Below are 20,000 nucleotides of genomic sequence, written 5' to 3'. Positions count from 1 at the left end.
ATAGATAAATGGATAGATCACATATTTAAATATTATATATATATATATTTATATCCTCTCTCCTAGAATGAAATCTAGTTTTTGATAGTGTTTGTAAACTGCTAATTAGTATAAGATTTTATATAAGAAAAGAATTAGTATTGTTGATATTAATTTTATGGATTTATTATTTATGGTTTGAAGCTAATGTTAAAACAGAAGGAATTATTTGAAACATAAAGTATATCCATTCTCTATTTTATGTAGCTGTTTATTGTTTATGAAAAATATATTAATTTTTTTATCCTTCCTTTTGCAGACAAAACCCTTAACCTCTGTTGAAGAGGCAAAGACGCCAGATTTAGACCAGTTACTACGGGAATCAGACTCTGCACTGACAGTTTCTTTGCATGGCAGCCCTCCACGCACACGGCAGCAAAACGCAGCCTCGAATAACTCCACTCCCAATGCTTTTCACTCAAATAGATATAACTGGAATGCAACTTCCACCCCACGCCATAATGGCCATACCTCAGGACCCAAGTCCGAGTCCCCTGGGACGCAGACACATGAACGCTTTCCGAGGGGAAAAAGACAGAGCATGGAAGGGTCGGATTCTTGGGGTAAATTTGGACACGGCTGTGAGTTGAAGCACAGCGAGCAGAGACACAGCTTGGGTGATTTCATTACAGCAGATGTGAAGTGGAGTAACAAGAAGAAGAGTCCACTGCCAAGGGACAACTACTCCCGTGGCAGTGTAAGGCCAGGCCGACAACATGAGGGGTCAAAGGCTTTAGACTTAAGTGATCAAGATGCCTTTCCATTGGTAGGGAGCACACCAGTCCAAGACAAGCAATTCAAACGGAGGATCAACCCTACCCGAATCACCACCAGCTCCTCACGGCAGCCAGTCAGAGCCATTGCCTTCAGCCAGAGCTCAAAGACAGGCTTTGGGGCCCCACAGAATCAATCTCCGAGCAGCCCCTTCTTGACAAGCGAAGAAGGAGGTACCAAGAGCATGGAGGAGGAACGGGAGCTGCTACGCCAAGAGAGAATGAAGAGACAGGAGACCAGTACAAATATTGGAGGAGGAGGAGGAACACCTGGGAAAAACATGGGGAGGGATTCACCTCCACAAGCATCCACAGAGAAGGTGGACTATGTGGAGGGCTCTCCAGATCGAGTGTCAAACAGACGTTCTATTGATATTCTAGTGCAGACTTATGCAGAGCTTATTTTGTTTAACATGACACCAAGCATTATGGTAGAGTTATACTATTTGATCCAACTCCTAACTGTAAGGACTGTGGTTGGCTCGGAGGACTCAGACAGTCAGCAAAGAGAGACTTGCTACCTCAGTACAATCCACAATTGTATATATTTTTCCACCAATGTGCTCCTGACAGTTGTTGAACTTGTGAAACTGTTGGATAAGGCCACCATAAGATTTTTATCTGAAAACCCTAGAGTAAAGACATTTTCACAAGATCTCCAGAGGAGCTTGACAGAGTTTTTGGAATCGCCTCCACCAGCATCTTTGCTCAACCAGGCACCAAAGTCCCCCATAGGCAGTGTATCCTTCCAGTCTGACACAGACAATCGCAATAACTTCCCAACGGATCAAGCTTTCCACATCTTTCGCAAACAGCGAGACATGTTTTATGAGGTAAGAAATGGGAGGAGGTGGTTATTTTGGATTGAAGTGATTGGTCTTTTGGTCAGAGCTAAAGTATTGGACACTTGCATTTAGAAATCAAAGAGGAAAAGTAAATTTCTATGTGTAGTTTTCTGGCAGTATTAAACTTTGTTAATTTCAGTTGTGGAAATAGGTACTGATTACTTTGTTTATATAATAATGTATTTTCATGCTGTATACATATATATAGATAAATAAATAGATATAGATACGCATGAATGTATGTATTTCTATGTATATATCTACTTAGCATTTACGTTTAGACAGAGATCGGGATAGTTTATTTATCATTTATATCTTTTCACGAATGTAGATGATCCGTATTTGGGAGGAAAATCGCCTCATGTCAGGCTGGTCATATGGGCAAGCGCTAGGGCCCAAGATCAAGCAGGTGCTGAACCTGCGTCCTGACCCCATCAATTTCGCCCACTTCGCCCGGCTCTTCCAATCCCAGCTCCTCACCATGTGCCGTGGGGATGACGACCAGCACATCTCAAATGAGGATGCTGATGGTTTGTAGAAAGTTTTGAGTTGGGACATTGGCTAGCAGCTGAATAGGTGTAATTTGATTGTTTTGTTTATATTTTTGTTTGGGGGGGAGGGGAAAATTTGAAAAGTGATGGTAAAATGAAAATGAATGTTATGTGTAGTACTTTATAAAATAAAGTCATTTTTGAAAGAGTATTTTATATTCTGCATTTTACCCCCTAAACCCCCTTCCCCTTCATAGGCCTAGGCTTCCTGACCCTCCTGAAGAAGCAACAGCCCGAGAAGTACAAGCGGCTGTACGAGCGTCTGGTCACACCCTCCCGTCTCGGGGGTCCTTGTCCCACTCCGTCCTTCCCCGGATCTCAGGAATTCTTCAGGGACTTCATCTTGACCGCTTCCAACCTCACCTTTAATCAACACCTGAAGGACGCTCTCATATCCCGCATCCTCAACCTCAACGATCAGGAGTTCGTTATCTTGGAGCCAGAGGGTGGAGGTATACTTGTTTTAGTTCATTTTGTATCATTCAGGTATCAGGTTATTCATATATATTATTTTGATCATTTATCCATCACTGTTGAATGATTAGTTTGTCATTCTTTATTTGTAGCACCTTTTTTTTTTCATTTTCTTTTTGTTTTCTTATGATGCAGCTTTTATAGGTTTCCCTTATTTTATGATATATTTTATTTTCTGAATCTACAAGATACCAACTATACCTAAAGATAAATGAAAAGTTGGAGTGCTAGTAACACAGTGGAATAGTGTGACAAAATAACGAGGTTAATGTGCCTTCATAAACCAATATCATCCTTCTTCATGACTTGACTATTCACCTCAACAGATCCAATAGACAACATGGTACGGGAGGAAGCGCGTTCAGTCGTCCTGAACCTGCGTCTCCTGGCGAAATTCTTGGGCTTCTTAGAGTTCTTGCCTTACCAAACTTCTGAGCATCTCCCCGAGAACGTCATGGCTACCCAGATTTCCCTGCGTGCCAAGGTAAGCTATTACCTTCTTGAGGTTCTAGTGTCATTAGTTTATTTCTTTGATTCTCTAGATCAGATAATGTGTATTTGTACAAAGATTTAATTGACTGTATTAAGATGAAGTAACAAAATGTTCACTATAAAATGTTCAATAGTAAGATACCATTTGATTTCAGGGAAACAATGTTTGTGTAAGCTTTTTAGATTTTATCTAAATGGATATGAGGATATGAGGCTAACCCCCATTTGTGTTTTTATATTTGATAGGATAGATGAACCTTGGCTGGCTTTAAGATTCACTTTTGTTTAGAGTTGTTTTATAATTAATGAGCATAATGGTGTTGATGAGTTGTTGGTTTAGAAATGGTCATCTCATGTCTTCCTGTGAAGACACTGTGTCAAGTAGCTGATATGAATATATTAGTTGCAGTACATTTTTAGCAGAGGTTGTTACAATTACAGTATTATATTCAACATGGTTGCTGTTCAATGGCTAAAGACCATTATACTACTATACTTTCATGCATGCACATACATTTTATGATAGAAACTGGTATTTTCCACTAACTTCTCATTTCTAGTTAGTTTTATAGAAAGCCAGAAGGCATTCAGTGCCAAATTCTCCTTTCCAGGTGTATCCTCCAATTAACATCAATGCTGCCCTGCGTCAGTGCGCCTCCTCTGGCCGTCTGGTAGTTGGCGTGACGTGGGTGGTGGAGTTCCTGAGTCTGGTGGACCCGGTAGCACTCCACTCCCAGCACTACCTCACAGTCGTCATGACCCTCATTGCCATATTCAGATTGATTTATATTGGCAGGTAGTGTGTTTAATCCATTGTTGTGGTTTTCAAGAGAGATGGAGAGAGGATGTATGTAGCTGTTACTACATAGAGATTCTTTTTGTGAATGAATCTCCATATATTATTATTTTTTATATTATTATTTGTCCAGCGAATATTATTAAACCATTTCTTTTTTTTCCCTTTCTTTCCTTATTTCCAGACTTCCAAACTCTTCAGGCTGCCTCTCATGCCGTGCCCAAGCAGGGAGGAAAACCTTATCTCCCTCCAATAGTCTCCTCCTGAAGCTACTCCTCGGATGGCTCTTTGACCTGCCCAATTTCCCTGCTGGTCTCTTTTTCACGGATGTGAGCGAGGCTGATATCGATCGCAAAGAATACAGCCAGAACATTGAGGTCATCAACAACAACTACTGCCGTTTCTGCATACCTTGCTTGAGGTTGATGCTGATACCCAACAGTGGGCAAAACAACAGCTCTCTTGAAGGGTTAGACCTGACGGAGGAGATGGAAAAGTTAGGCGTGATGGACGTCACCCCGTCCAAGAAGTTCACCCCAAAGAAAGGCACAGGCAGTGCCGTGGCAAAGACACCTTCAAAAGATGTAGTTAGAGGTAGGTGTGGCATTTGCTTTAAACAAGAGGGAAACAAAATATTTCAGTTCCTCTACTGTCTTGTATCAAATACATACTGCACATCAGACCATCCAACTTGCAGAGTGGAGTGTCAAAGCCACCCCAAGAATGTGAGAATTGAAGGTTCTACATGTGAATACAGCACATACAAAGTAATAAAAAGTGTATTTGCATGTATTGATAGTAAAAAGACAATAGGAGAAATAGTCATGAGGAGGTGAGAGTATGCCTGATGCAACAGATGATGAGGCCTAAGGGGAATGGGGGAGGGGTGTCTGGAGGCTGGATGCTGATGAAGCAGGCGGGCCAGACAGTGCCAGAGTTATGGGCTCACAATCACTGTTTTATTCACAAAAGCATAGGGACAAGAGAGGATTGGATTAGAGGGAAAGGGGAGGAGTGGGATGGTTGTATGTGTTCTTCCCCACTGTTCTCTTATTCATTCACAAATAATTGATACCAATTATTTCTCTCTCTCTCTCTATAGGTCTTTCCATATCACCAACCAAGACCCCATCCAAGTTCATGACAGTCACCATGCTAGAGAGTCCACTGACAACACCTCTGAAACCAACAGAGAGTGAAAACATCGAAGAGCAAAATGTGTACCTGGATATGTCAGATTTTGTCGATCATCAGGTATTTTTTCTTTAATGTTGTCAACCAGTGTTCTGAACACTTCAAGGAATGATACGTACATGTGTTTATGTATGTATGGTAATTATATATATTTGTGTTCAAGTTACATTGAATACTCAATCTCTCTTTGTTTTCTTTTTGTCTTCTTGTCGTATAGATGGTCACCATCTGCTGTCCCTTCATTTGTGAGCTGAAACATCTCCTTAGTGAGTTTTGGCTTGGTGTGAGTTCCAAGAAGAGCACCAATAGTTACCGCAAAATCACCCCGCTATCTGCTTCAGACAAAACCTCACCTGCCCAAACACAAAAGCAATTACAGGTATGGTATAGTTGCACATGAAAGTATGAATGAGTGTTGATCATTTTCCTTCTGTGCTGTTTGGCTAAGATTTGAGATGGATAGGTTTATGGACTAACTGCATAGGATGAATTCTTGCTGTTGTCTAAATGTGCTTAAATTCATAATTTTCTTTCAAGTATGCTCTCTTTTTTCACAGTTTTTTTTTGTGCATCTAATTTCTGTAGGTTGTTATGCTGAACTTTTTTTGCAACTGTTGAAAAAATTTAAATAACTCTTTCTGAATTTCCAGATGCAATTGGAGGATAATTTCTTCCACAATAATCCATCGTCTGTGAGGAAAACTACAGAGTTTGTCATTGAACGTGTGTCTTCGAATGTCATTAAGAAGATCCGCACAAAGATAATTCCAGAGCAAAGGGAATCAGCCCTTGAAAAGGTGATCATCAGTTATTAAAAGCATCAAAATATGAGCAGATAGGCAGAGTAACTTGCATTTATTATTTTCAAGTAGTATTGACATGAGGATATAAGTTTAATACAGAAAATTAAACAATAGCAAATCAAGCTAGAATTACTGATGATACTAACTAGATTTATGTCATTGTGTTAATTTTTTTGACGATAAGATAACCTAGGTAAAGAGTTGAGACCAACCACATAACATCCCAGGCCATTGTAATTCCTTCTTAAATTACCCCAAATATTATCACACTCGCAGTTGAAGTCCACAATTGACGAGAAGATAAAGAGCTCGCCCCAAACGGTGGAAAAAACGAGGGACACACTGCAGAAGCAGGTGATGGACCTTAGTCAGGAGCTCGCCCATCACATCCGGGCACAGTCCTCTCAGGTCACTCACCAGGAATGCCAGGGCCAGGTCTTGTCCTCGCTCACCTTCCTGATGCCTCCGGACATGACTCCACAGGTAGCGTCTGCGGTTTGGTGTTTTTGTTGGTTTTGATGTTGTTCTTCATATGCGGTTGGGTTTCATTGTTGTTTGTTTATTGCAGATGATTTATTTGATTGCATATTTTGTTGTTTCTTAGTCCTCATCCTCCTCTCCCTTCTTTTTTTTACTCATCCTCATAGTCCTCCACTTCTTCATTCTCCTTCTCCTCTTCTTCCTCCTCTTCTTTATCTGCTTTCAACTCCTTATCCGCCCCCTCTTCCTTCTCTTCCTCCTTCACCTTCTCCTCTTCCTCCTCCTCCTTCTCTTCCTCCTCCTCTTCCTTCTCTTCCTCATATATTTCTTCCTCTGTATCCACCTACTCCTTCTCCTATGCTTCCTGCCATAGTTAATTGATATAACATTTTCACTTCTGTAGGCATTGGATGTGTGCAGGAAAATTGTAAGTCGGAGCTGTCAGGAGAAGGTAACATCATGGGTCCAATCACACCTGACACCTGTGCTGTTCTCCAAGGACCTCTCAGCAGACAGTGACCGCCTCCTTCGGCAGGCACAGAAGGCTGCCGATTTTCAGGCTGTAAGTATTCCTATGGTGAACTTGGTAGTTTTGTTTTGAATTTCTTTTGATTCTGTGGATTACTCTTACATTTCTGTATTCTCACTAAATTTGATGTGAATAGGATGATTTATATAGAGGATTGCACATATATCACTCAGAGTCAAATGTGAAGATCAATTAGGGAAGGAGCAAATAAAACATTTGAAAAAGTAGTGTCATATATTTTTGTTTATGCTTTATTTGCAGGCTGCCTTGCAGAATTCCCTTAACGACACTTCTCTCTCCAACCTGGACACATCTGAAGCCTCAGCTAATATGGGAACAGAAAGCAGTTTCACAGGCAACCAGTCGGGTCTCTCACTCACAGATCATCCCCTTAATTGTAAGTATTGCAGAAATTCTATTATTGCTTTTATCCACTATTGTTTGGAACCAGAGTATCTTCTTTTATGGCTTACAGAGTAAAGAACAGTCCCATCATGTCATTGAATTGAATTACAAGCTGTTAATGACTAGGCTGTTTTAACTCAAAATGGTCGAAACAGCAGGATATTTCAAACGCGCAAGCCTAACGCCTCGGGCTATTCACCCGCACTGGCCATAGCCAAGCACTATATACGCGATCACACTACATGGTGGCCAGGAGGATAACCACAATAAAATATCTCGTCCCCGGTGGTTGACACTGCTACCACTTGACGTGATATCTTGTCACCAAGGGCTCAAGTACAAGCATAATTAGAAATGTTTCTCCCTTCCACAGCTCCAACCAATCATCCACACAAGCTATGTCCATTGCCAAAGAAACCAGTAAATCCCACAGAAACCCTGCCAATAACTGCATCTGAACACAATGAGTCATTACCAGCACCATCAAAAATAATAATTGATATTAAGGTTAGTGCCTGTCCTCATTGTTTTAAGTATTTGATTATTTCTCACTCTCTCTTTTCTATGGTTTTGTCTTATTATTATTTCATGATGATAAGATCAAATGTCTGATATTATTGATGTCAAGTATTTTGAATATATTTATTATGTCTTCTTTAACAGTTTTGTAGTGTCCCAACTTTTTTTTCTCTCTCTCTCTTGGCATTAGTAAGATAATTCACAAATCAGATAAAATACCAGTTAATATTAGAAATAACACAGTCTCATCTCACACATACAAGACATGATAATAACACATATATGATAAAATCAAAATCTCTTTTCCACCTTCCAGGAAATGGTCAGAATAACAGTCATGACAAACACGCCAGGAGATAGTGAGAGCAAGCCAAGAGAAGAGGACGTCTGTCGCTTGCTGGAAGACATCCAGGGAATCCTGAAAGGCCGGCAGGATGTCAACCTGACTGTGTTCAGGGTGCTAGAGAGCTTGACTGTGGATTTGGCTGTATCTTTAGGTAAGCCTAAATACTGCCTGGATTAATAATGTTACAATGATATTGTTACTATTTTAAATTTTTTTGCTTTTGTTTTTTCCTCTTCCTTCAACACCACCCTTGATACACACTAGTGATGCAGTCCATTGTAATTACTGTATGCTCTACATGTGATTTTATTGTTCTTTTTCTTCCTATGACATACATTTTGTTCTCATTTAGTCTTTATCAATGTCATGATGCTGGAATTTTATTATTGTTTATATTTTTGCAAAGTATGTATTGGCTGTGAAAAATTTGAAAGGTCTTCAAATTGAAGAATTGTTTGGGGATGTGTAGAAGTGTTTGAGTTGTAAGTCAATGAACTTATTTTTGGTGATCTGCTTTTGTGATGAAGGCCAGCTTAGTGATGGTGATCTGGCTTTTGTGATGAAGCCAGGCTTAGTGATGGTGATCTGCTTTTGTGATGAAGCCAGGCTTAGTGATGGTGATCTGGCTTTTGTGATGAAGGCCAGCTTAGTGATGGTGATCTGGCTTTTGTGATGAAGGCCAGCTTAGTGATGGTGATCTGGCTTTTGTGATGAAGGCCAGCTTAGTGATGGTGATCTGCTTTTGTGATGAAGCCAGGCTTAGTGATGGTGATCTGCTTTTGTGATGAAGGTCAGGCTTAGTGATGGTGATCTGCTTTTGTGATGAAGCCAGGCTTAGTGATGGTGATCTGGCTTTTGTGATGAAGGCCAGCTTAGTGATGGTGATCTGCTTTTGTGATGAAGCCAGGCTTAGTGATGGTGATCTGGCTTTTGTGATGAAGGCCAGCTTAGTGATGGTGATCTGGCTTTTGTGATGAAGGCCAGCTTAGTGATGGTGATCTGGCTTTTGTGATGAAGGCCAGCTTAGTGATGGTGATCTGGCTTTTGTGATGAAGGCCAGCTTAGTGATGGTGATCTGCTTTTGTGATGAAGGCCAGCTTAGTGATGGTGATCTGGCTTTTGTGATGAAGCCAGGCTTAGTGATGGTGATCTGGCTTTTGTGATGAGGCCAGGCTTAGTGATGGTGATCTGCTTTTGTGATGAAGCCAGGCTTAGTGATGGTGATCTGCTTTTGTGATGAAGGCCAGCTTAGTGATGGTGATCTGCTTTTGTGATGAAGCCAGGCTTAGTGATGGTGATCTGCTTTTGTGATGAAGCCAGGCTTAGTGATGGTGATCTGGCTTTTGTGATGAAGGCCAGCTTAGTGATGGTGATCTGGCTTTTGTGATGAAGGCCAGCTTAGTGATGGTGATCTGGCTTTTGTGATGAAGGCCAGCTTAGTGATGGTGATCTGGCTTTTGTGATGAAGGTCAGGCTTAGTGATGGTGATCTGCTTTTGTGATGAAGGTCAGGCTTAGGTGATGTGATCTGGCTTTTGTGATGAAGGTCAGGCTTAGTGATGGTGATCTGCTTTTGTGATGAAGGTCAGGCTTAGTGATGGTGATCTGGCTTTTGTGATGAAGGCCAGCTTAGTGATGGTGATCTGCTTTTGTGATGAAGGCCAGCTTAGTGATGGTGATCTGGCTTTTGTGATGAAGGCCAGCTTAGTGATGGTGATCTGCTTTTGTGATGAAGCCAGGCTTAGTGATGGTGATCTGGCTTTTGTGATGAAGCCAGGCTTAGTGATGGTGATCTGCTTTTGTGATGAAGCCAGGCTTAGTGATGGTGATCTGGCTTTTGTGATGAAGGCCAGCTTAGTGATGGTGATCTGCTTTTGTGATGAAGGTCAGGCTTAGTGATGGTGATCTGCTTTTGTGATGAAGCCAGGCTTAGTGATGGTGATCTGCTTTTGTGATGAAGCCAGGCTTAGTGATGGTGATCTGCTTTTGTGATGAAGCCAGGCTTAGTGATGGTGATCTGGCTTTTGTGATGAAGCCAGGCTTAGTGATGGTGATCTGCTTTTGTGATGAAGCCAGGCTTAGTGATGGTGATCTGCTTTTGTGATGAAGGTCAGGCTTAGGTGATGTGATCTGGCTTTTGTGATGAAGCCAGGCTTAGTGATGGTGATCTGCTTTTGTGATGAAGGTCAGGCTTAGTGATGGTGATCTGCTTTTGTGATGAAGGCCAGCTTAGTGATGGTGATCTGGCTTTTGTGATGAAGGCCAGCTTAGTGATGGTGATCTGGCTTTTGTGATGAAGGTCAGGCTTAGTGATGGTGATCTGGCTTTTGTGATGAAGGCCAGCTTAGTGATGGTGATCTGCTTTTGTGATGAAGGCCAGCTTAGTGATGGTGATCTGGCTTTTGTGATGAGGCCAGGCTTAGTGATGGTGATCTGGCTTTTGTGATGAAGGCCAGGCTTAGGGATGGTGATCTGCTTTTGTGATGAAGGCCAGCTTAGTGATGGTGATCTGCTTTTGTGATGAAGGCCAGCTTAGTGATGGTGATCTGCTTTTGTGATGAAGGTCAGGCTTAGTGATGGTGATCTGGCTTTTGTGATGAAGGCCAGCTTAGTGATGGTGATCTGCTTTTGTGATGAAGCCAGGCTTAGTGATGGTGATCTGCTTTTGTGATGAAGGTCAGGCTTAGTGATGGTGATCTGCTTTTGTGATGAAGGCCAGCTTAGTGATGGTGATCTGCTTTTGTGATGAAGCCAGGCTTAGTGATGGTGATCTGGCTTTTGTGATGAAGGTCAGGCTTAGATGATGGTGATCTGGCTTTTGTGATGAAGGCCAGGCTTAGTGATGGTGATCTGCTTTTGTGATGAAGCCAGGCTTAGTGATGGTGATCTGCTTTTGTGATGAAGCCAGGCTTAGGTGATGGTGATCTGGCTTTTGTGATGAAGGCCAGGCTTAGTGATGGTGATCTGGCTTTTGTGATGAAGGTCAGGCTTAGTGATGGTGATCTGGCTTTTGTGATGAAGGCCAGGCTTAGTGATGGTGATCTGGCTTTTGTGATGAAGGTCAGGCTTAGGTGATGGTGATCTGCTTTTGTGATGAAGCCAGGCTTAGTGATGGTGATCTGGGTTTTGTGATGAAGGCCAGGCTTAGTGGTGGGGATCTGGGTTTTGTGAGGGAGGTCAGGGTTAGGTGATGGTGATCTGGCTTTTGTGATGAAGGCCAGGCTTAGTGATGGTGATCTGGCTTTTGTGATGAAGGTCAGGCTTAGGTGATGGTGATCTGGCTTTTGTGATGAAGGCCAGGCTTAGTGATGGTGATCTGCTTTTGTGATGAAGGCCAGCTTAGTGATGGTGATCTGGCTTTTGTGATGAAGGCCAGCTTAGTGATGGTGATCTGCTTTTGTGATGAAGCCAGGCTTAGTGATGGTGATCTGCTTTTGTGATGAAGCCAGGCTTAGTGATGGTGATCTGCTTTTGTGATGAAGCCAGGCTTAGTGATGGTGATCTGCTTTTGTGATGAAGGTCAGGCTTAGTGATGGTGATCTGCTTTTGTGATGAAGCCAGGCTTAGTGATGGTGATCTGCTTTTGTGATGAAGGTCAGGCTTAGGTGATGTGATCTGGCTTTTGTGATGAAGGCCAGCTTAGTGATGGTGATCTGGCTTTTGTGATGAAGGCCAGCTTAGTGATGGTGATCTGCTTTTGTGATGAAGGTCAGGCTTAGGTGATGGTGATCTGGCTTTTGTGATGAAGGCCAGGCTTAGTGATGGTGATCTGGCTTTTGTGATGAAGGTCAGGCTTAGGTGATGGTGATCTGGCTTTTGTGATAAAGGTCAGACTTAGCTGATGATGATCTGGCTTTTGTGATGAAGGCCAGCTTAGTGATGGTGATCTGCTTTTGTGATGAAGCCAGGCTTAGTGATGGTGATCTGCTTTTGTGATGAAGGTCAGGCTTAGTGATGGTGATCTGCTTTTGTGATGAAGGCCAGCTTAGTGATGGTGATCTGCTTTTGTGATGAAGGTCAGGCTTAGTGATGGTGATCTGCTTTTGTGATAAGGGCCAGGTTTAGTGATGGTGATCTGGCTTTTGTGATGAAGGCCAGGCTTAGTGATGGTGATCTGGCTTTTGTGATGAAGGCCAGGCTTAGTGATGGTGATCTGGCTTTTGTGATGAAGGTCAGGCTTAGGTGATGGGATCTGGCTTTTGTGATGAAGGTCAGGCTTAGGTGATGTGATCTGGCTTTTGTGATGAAGGCCAGCTTAGTGATGGTGATCTGGCTTTTGTGATGAAGGCCAGCTTAGTGATGGTGATCTGCTTTTGTGATGAAGGTCAGGCTTAGTGATGGTGATCTGCTTTTGTGATGAAGGCCAGCTTAGTGATGGTGATCTGCTTTTGTGATGAAGGCCAGCTTAGTGATGGTGATCTGCTTTTGTGATGAAGGTCAGGCTTAGGTGATGTGATCTGGCTTTTGTGATGAAGGTCAGGCTTAGTGATGGTGATCTTGCTTTTGTGATGAAGGCCAGGCTTAGTGATGGTGATCTGGCTTTTGTGATGAAGGTCAGGCTTAGGTGATGTGATCTGGCTTTTGTGATGAGGCCAGGCTTAGTGATGGTGATCTGGCTTTTGTGGTGAAGGTCAGGCTTAGGTGATGGTGATCTGGCTTTTGTGATGAAGGCCAGGCTTAGTGATGGTGATCTGGCTTTTGTGATGAAGGCCAGGCTTAGTGATGGTGATCTGGCTTTTGTGATGAAGGCCAGGCTTAGTGATGGTGATCTGGCTTTTGTGATGAAGGCCAGGCTTAGTGATGGTGATCTGCTTTTGTGATGAAGGCCAGCTTAGTGATGGTGATCTGCTTTTGTGATGAAGCCAGGCTTAGTGATGGTGATCTGCTTTTGTGATGAAGGCCAGCTTAGTGATGGTGATCTGCTTTTGTGATGAAGGCCAGCTTAGTGATGGTGATCTGCTTTTGTGATGAAGGTCAGGCTTAGTGATGGTGATCTGCTTTTGTGATGAAGGTCAGGCTTAGGTGATGTGATCTGGCTTTTGTGATGAAGCCAGGCTTAGTGATGGTGATCTGGCTTTTGTGATGAAGGCCAGCTTAGTGATGGTGATCTGCTTTTGTGATGAAGGTCAGGCTTAGTGATGGTGATCTGCTTTTGTGATGAAGGTCAGGCTTAGTGATGGTGATCTGCTTTTGTGATGAAGCCAGGCTTAGTGATGGTGATCTGCTTTTGTGATGAAGGTCAGGCTTAGGTGATGGTGATCTGGCTTTTGTGATAAAGGTCAGACTTAGTGATGGTGATCTGCTTTTGTGATGAAGCCAGGCTTAGTGATGGTGATCTGCTTTTGTGATGAAGCCAGGCTTAGTGATGGTGATCTGCTTTTGTGATGAAGGTCAGGCTTAGTGATGGTGATCTGCTTTTGTGATGAAGCCAGGCTTAGTGATGGTGATCTGGCTTTTGTGATGAAGGCCAGCTTAGTGATGGTGATCTGGCTTTTGTGATGAAGGCCAGCTTAGTGATGGTGATCTGCTTTTGTGATGAAGGCCAGCTTAGTGATGGTGATCTGCTTTTGTGATGAAGCCAGGCTTAGTGATGGTGATCTGGCTTTTGTGATGAAGCCAGGCTTAGTGATGGTGATCTGGCTTTTGTGATGAAGGCCAGCTTAGTGATGGTGATCTGGCTTTTGTGATGAAGCCAGGCTTAGTGATGGTGATCTGGCTTTTGTGATGAAGGCCAGCTTAGTGATGGTGATCTGGCTTTTGTGATGAAGGCCAGCTTAGTGATGGTGATCTGGCTTTTGTGATGAAGGCCAGCTTAGTGATGGTGATCTGGCTTTTGTGATGAAGGCCAGCTTAGTGATGGTGATCTGCTTTTGTGATGAAGGTCAGGCTTAGGTGATGTGATCTGGCTTTTGTGATGAAGGCCAGCTTAGTGATGGTGATCTGGCTTTTGTGATGAAGCCAGGCTTAGTGATGGTGATCTGCTTTTGTGATGAAGGACAGGCTTAGGTGATGGTGATCTGGCTTTTGTGATGAAGGCCAGGCTTAGTGATGGTGATCTGGCTTTTGTGATGAAGGCCAGGCTTAGTGATGGTGATCTGGCTTTTGTGATGAAGGTCAGGCTTAGGTGATGGTGATCTGGCTTTTGTGATGAAGGCCAGGCTTGGTGATGGTGATCTGCTTTTGTGATGAAGGTCAGGCTTAGTGATGGTGATCTGCTTTTGTGATGAAGGTCAGGCTTAGTGATGGTGATCTGGCTTTTGTGATGAAGGTCAGGCTTAGTGATGGTGATCTGCTTTTGTGATGAAGCCAGGCTTAGTGATGGTGATCTGCTTTTGTGATGAAGGTCAGGCTTAGATGATGGTGATCTGGCTTTTGTGATGAAGGCCAGCTTAGTGATGGTGATCTGCTTTTGTGATGAAGGTCAGGCTTAGGTGATGTGATCTGGCTTTTGTGATGAAGGCCAGGCTTAGTGATGGTGATCTGGCTTTTGTGATGAAGGCCAGGCTTAGTGATGGTGATCTGGCTTTTGTGATGAAGGCCAGGCTTAGGGATGGGGGTCTTGCTTTTTTGGTGAAGGGCAGGTTTTGTGATGGTGATCTGCTTTTGTGATGAAGCCAGGCTTAGTGATGGTGATCTGCTTTTGTGATGAAGGCCAGCTTAGTGATGGTGATCTGCTTTTGTGATGAAGGTCAGGCTTAGATGATGGTGATCTGGCTTTTGTGGTGAAGGCCAGCTTAGTGATGGTGATCTGGCTTTTGTGATGAAGGTCAGGCTTAGGTGATGGTGATCTGGCTTTTGTGATGAAGGCCAGGCTTAGTGATGGTGATCTGGCTTTTGTGTTGAAGGTCAGGCTTACTGATGGTGATCTGGCTTTTGTGATCAAGGCCAGCTTAGTGATGGTGATCTGCTTTTGTGATGAAGGCCAGCTTAGTGATGGTGATCTGCTTTTGTGATGAAGCCAGGCTTAGTGATGGTGATCTGGCTTTTGTGATGAAGGCCAGGCTTAGGGATGGTGATCTGGCTTTTGTGATGAAGGCCAGGCTTAGTGATGGTGATCTGGCTTTTGTGATGAAGGCCAGGCTTAGTGATGGTGATCTGGCTTTTGTGATGAAGGCCAGCTTAGTGATGGTGATCTGCTTTTGTGATGAAGGCCAGCTTAGTGATGGTGATCTGGCTTTTGTGATGAAGGCCAGCTTAGTGATGGTGATCTGCTTTTGTGATGAAGGTCAGGCTTAGTGATGGTGATCTGGCTTTTGTGATGAAGGCCAGCTTAGTGATGGTGATCTGCTTTTGTGATGAAGGTCAGGCTTAGGTGATGTGATCTGGCTTTTGTGATGAAGCCAGGCTTAGTGATGGTGATCTGCTTTTGTGATGAAGGTCAGGCTTAGTGATGGTGATCTGGCTTTTGTGATGAAGGCCAGCTTAGTGATGGTGATCTGCTTTTGTGATGAAGCCAGGCTTAGTGATGGTGATCTGCTTTTGTGATGAAGGTCAGGCTTAGGTGATGTGATCTGGCTTTTGTGATGAAGGTCAGGCTTAGGTGATGGTGATCTGGCTTTTGTGATGAAGGTCAGGCTTAGGTGATGTGATCTGGCTTTTGTGATGAAGGCCAGCTTAGTGATGGTGATCTGCTTTTGTGATGAAGGTCAGGCTTAGGTGATGTGATCTGGCTTTTGTGATGAAGGCCAGCTTAGTGATGGTGATCTGCTTTTGTGATGAAGGCCAGCTTAGTGATGGTGATCTGCTTTTGTGATGAAGGTCAGGCTTAGGTGATGTGATCTGGCTTTTGTGATGAAGGCCAGCTTAGTGATGGTGATCTGGCTTTTGTGATGAAGGCCAGCTTAGTGATGGTGATCTGGCTTTTGTGATGAAGGCCAGCTTAGTGATGGTGATCTGCTTTTGTGATGAAGGTCAGGCTTAGTGATGGTGATCTGCTTTTGTGATGAAGGTCAGGCTTAGGTGATGTGATCTGGCTTTTGTGATGAAGGCCAGCTTAGTGATGGTGATCTGCTTTTGTGATGAAGGTCAGGCTTAGTGATGGTGATCTGCTTTTGTGATGAAGCCAGGCTTAGTGATGGTGATCTGCTTTTGTGATGAAGGCCAGCTTAGTGATGGTGATCTGCTTTTGTGATGAAGGTCAGGCTTAGTGATGGTGATCTGGCTTTTGTGATGAAGGCCAGCTTAGTGATGGTGATCTGCTTTTGTGATGAAGCCAGGCTTAGTGATGGTGATCTGCTTTTGTGATGAAGGCCAGCTTAGTGATGGTGATCTGGCTTTTGTGATGAAGGCCAGCTTAGTGATGGTGATCTGCTTTTGTGATGAAGGTCAGGCTTAGGTGATGTGATCTGGCTTTTGTGATGAAGGCCAGCTTAGTGATGGTGATCTGCTTTTGTGATGAAGGTCAGGCTTAGGTGATGTGATCTGGCTTTTGTGATGAAGGTCAGGCTTAGGTGATGTGATCTGGCTTTTGTGATGAAGCCAGGCTTAGTGATGGTGATCTGCTTTTGTGATGAAGCCAGGCTTAGTGATGGTGATCTGGCTTTTGTGATGAAGCCAGGCTTAGTGATGGTGATCTGCTTTTGTGATGAAGCCAGGCTTAGTGATGGTGATCTGGCTTTTGTGATGAAGGCCAGCTTAGTGATGGTGATCTGCTTTTGTGATGAAGCCAGGCTTAGTGATGGTGATCTGCTTTTGTGATGAAGGCCAGGCTTAGTGATGGTGTTCTGGCTTTTGTGATGAAGGTCAGGCTTAGTGATGGTGATCTGGCTTTTGTGATGAAGGCCAGGCTTAGTGATGGTGATCTGGCTTTTGTGATGAAGGCCAGGCTTAGTGATGGTGATCTGGCTTTTGTGATGAAGGCCAGCTTAGTGATGGTGATCTGCTTTTGTGATGAAGCCAGGCTTAGTGATGGTGATCTGCTTTTGTGATGAAGCCAGGCTTAGTGATGGTGATCTGCTTTTGTGATGAAGGCCAGCTTAGTGATGGTGATCTGGCTTTTGTGATGAAGGCCAGCTTAGTGATGGTGATCTGGCTTTTGTGATGAAGGCCAGCTTAGTGATGGTGATCTGCTTTTGTGATGAAGGCCAGCTTAGTGATGGTGATCTGGCTTTTGTGATGAAGGCCAGCTTAGTGATGGTGATCTGGCTTTTGTGATGAAGGCCAGGCTTAGTGATGGTGATCTGCTTTTGTGATGAAGCCAGGCTTAGATGATGGTGATCTGTCTTTTGTGGTGAAGGTCAGGCTTAGTGATGGTGATCTGGCTTTTGTGATGAAGGCCAGGCTTAGTGATGGTGATCTGGCTTTTGTGATGAAGGCCAGGCTTAGTGATGGTGATCTGGCTTTTGTGATGAAGGCCAGGCTTAGTGATGGTGATCTGGCTTTTGTGATGAAGCCAGGCTTAGTGATGGTGATCTGGCTTTTGTGATGAAGGCCAGCTTAGTGATGGTGATCTGGCTTTTGTGATGAAGGCCAGCTTAGTGATGGTGATCTGCTTTTGTGATGAAGGCCAGGCTTAGTGATGGTGATCTGCTTTTGTGATGAAGCCAGGCTTAGTGATGGTGATCTGGCTTTTGTGATGAAGGCCAGGCTTAGTGATGGTGATCTGGCTTTTGTGGTGAAGGCCAGGCTTAGTGATGGTGATCTGCTTTTGTGATGAAGCCAGGCTTAGTGATGGTGATCTGCTTTTGTGATGAAGCCAGGCTTAGTGAGGGTGATCTGGTTTTTGTGATGAAGGCCAGGCTTAGTGATGGTGATCTGGCTTTTGTGATGAAGGCCAGGCTTAGTGATGGTGATCTGGCTTTTGTGATGAAGGCCAGGCTTAGTGATGGTGATCTGGCTTTTGTGATGAAGGCCAGGCTTAGTGATGGTGATCTGGCTTTTGTGATGAAGGCCAGGCTTAGTGATGGTGATCTGGCTTTTGTGATGAAGGCCAGGCTTAGTGGTGGTGATCTGCTTTTGTGATGAAGGCCAGGCTTAGTGATGGTGAGCTGGCTTTTGTGATGAAGGCCAGGCTTAGTGATGGTGATCTGGCTTTTGTGATGAAGGCCAGGCTTAGTGATGGTGATCTGGCTTTTGTGATGAAGGCCAGGCTTAGTGATGGTGATCTGGCTTTTGTGATGAAGGCCAGGCTTAGTGATGGTGATCTGGCTTTTGTGATGAAGCCAGGCTTAGTGATGGTGATCTGGCTTTTGTGATGAAGGCCAGCTTAGTGATGGTGATCTGGCTTTTGTGATGAAGGCCAGCTTAGTGATGGTGATCTGGCTTTTGTGATGAAGGCCAGCTTAGTGATGGTGATCTGGCTTTTGTGATGAAGGCCAGCTTAGTGATGGTGATCTGCTTTTGTGATGAAGCCAGGCTTAGTGATGGTGATCTGGCTTTTGTGATGAAGGCCAGCTTAGTGATGGTGATCTGGCTTTTGTGATGAAGGCCAGGCTTAGTGATGGTGATCTGCTTTTGTGATGAAGGCCAGCTTAGTGATGGTGATCTGCTTTTGTGATGAAGGCCAGCTTAGTGATGGTGATCTGCTTTTGTGATGAAGCCAGGCTTAGTGATGGTGATCTGCTTTTGTGATGAAGGCCAGCTTAGTGATGGTGATCTGCTTTTGTGATGAAGGCCAGCTTAGTGATGGTGATCTGCTTTTGTGATGAAGGCCAGGCTTAGTGATGGTGATCTGCTTTTGTGATGAAGCCAGGCTTAGTGATGGTGATCTGCTTTTGTGATGAAGGCCAGGCTTAGTGATGGTGATCTGCTTTTGTGATGAAGGCCAGCTTAGTGATGGTGATCTGGCTTTTGTGATGAAGGCCAGCTTAGTGATGGTGATCTGCTTTTGTGATGAAGCCAGGCTTAGTGATGGTGATCTGCTTTTGTGATGAAGGCCAGCTTAGTGATGGTGATCTGCTTTTGTGATGAAGCCAGGCTTAGTGATGGTGATCTGCTTTTGTGATGAAGCCAGGCTTAGTGATGGTGATCTGGCTTTTGTGATGAAGGCCAGGCTTAGTGATGGTGATCTGGCTTTTGTGATGAAGGCCAGCTTAGTGATGGTGATCTGCTTTTGTGATGAAGGCCAGCTTAGTGATGGTGATCTGCTTTTGTGATGAAGCCAGGCTTAGTGATGGTGATCTGCTTTTGTGATGAAGCCAGGCTTAGTGATGGTGATCTGCTTTTGTGATGAAGGTCAGGCTTAGTGATGGTGATCTGCTTTTGTGATGAAGCCAGGCTTAGTGATGGTGATCTGCTTTTGTGATGAAGGCCAGCTTAGTGATGGTGATCTGGCTTTTGTGATGAAGGCCAGCTTAGTGATGGTGATCTGCTTTTGTGATGAAGCCAGGCTTAGTGATGGTGATCTGGCTTTTGTGATGAAGGCCAGCTTAGTGATGGTGATCTGCTTTTGTGATGAAGCCAGGCTTAGTGATGGTGATCTGCTTTTGTGATGAAGGTCAGGCTTAGTGATGGTGATCTGCTTTTGTGATGAAGCCAGGCTTAGTGATGGTGATCTGCTTTTGTGATGAAGGTCAGGCTTAGTGATGGTGATCTGCTTTTGTGATGAAGGCCAGCTTAGTGATGGTGATCTGCTTTTGTGATGAAGGCCAGCTTAGTGATGGTGATCTGCTTTTGTGATGAAGGTCAGGCTTAGTGATGGTGATCTGCTTTTGTGATGAAGGCCAGCTTAGTGATGGTGATCTGCTTTTGTGATGAAGGGCAGGCTTAGGTGATGGTGATCTGGCTTTTGTGATGAAGGCCAGGCTTAGTGATGGTG

The 20,000-nt window shown here is 43.9% G+C and overlaps 1 protein-coding gene across 1 annotated transcript in view; it reads left to right on the top strand.

Moving 5' to 3' along the window:
• dlt (codanin-1 like protein dlt) overlaps positions 1 to 8,438 on the top strand; it is a 14,451-nt gene extending 6,013 nt beyond the window's left edge. The window contains exons 4-17 of the mRNA XM_086554543.1: positions 299 to 1,645; positions 1,989 to 2,187; positions 2,406 to 2,660; positions 3,009 to 3,166; positions 3,786 to 3,970; positions 4,155 to 4,564; positions 5,073 to 5,224; positions 5,382 to 5,543; positions 5,815 to 5,961; positions 6,244 to 6,450; positions 6,851 to 7,009; positions 7,238 to 7,373; positions 7,755 to 7,888; positions 8,217 to 8,438. Coding sequence (XP_086410669.1) covers positions 299 to 1,645; positions 1,989 to 2,187; positions 2,406 to 2,660; positions 3,009 to 3,166; positions 3,786 to 3,970; positions 4,155 to 4,564; positions 5,073 to 5,224; positions 5,382 to 5,543; positions 5,815 to 5,961; positions 6,244 to 6,450; positions 6,851 to 7,009; positions 7,238 to 7,373; positions 7,755 to 7,888; positions 8,217 to 8,423 — 3,858 coding nt within the window. The 3' untranslated portion in view covers positions 8,424 to 8,438. The remainder of the gene's footprint in view (positions 1 to 298; positions 1,646 to 1,988; positions 2,188 to 2,405; positions 2,661 to 3,008; positions 3,167 to 3,785; positions 3,971 to 4,154; positions 4,565 to 5,072; positions 5,225 to 5,381; positions 5,544 to 5,814; positions 5,962 to 6,243; positions 6,451 to 6,850; positions 7,010 to 7,237; positions 7,374 to 7,754; positions 7,889 to 8,216) is intronic.
• The last annotated feature ends 11,562 nt before the right edge of the window (positions 8,439 to 20,000 follow it).

This window comes from Penaeus japonicus, unplaced genomic scaffold, assembly GCF_977035675.1.
Source record: "Penaeus japonicus unplaced genomic scaffold, GWHDUDI00000001_assembly GWHDUDI00000029, whole genome shotgun sequence".
Lineage (NCBI taxonomy): Eukaryota > Metazoa > Arthropoda > Malacostraca > Decapoda > Penaeidae > Penaeus > Penaeus japonicus.
This window is presented reverse-complemented; position numbering and strand designations above follow the sequence as displayed.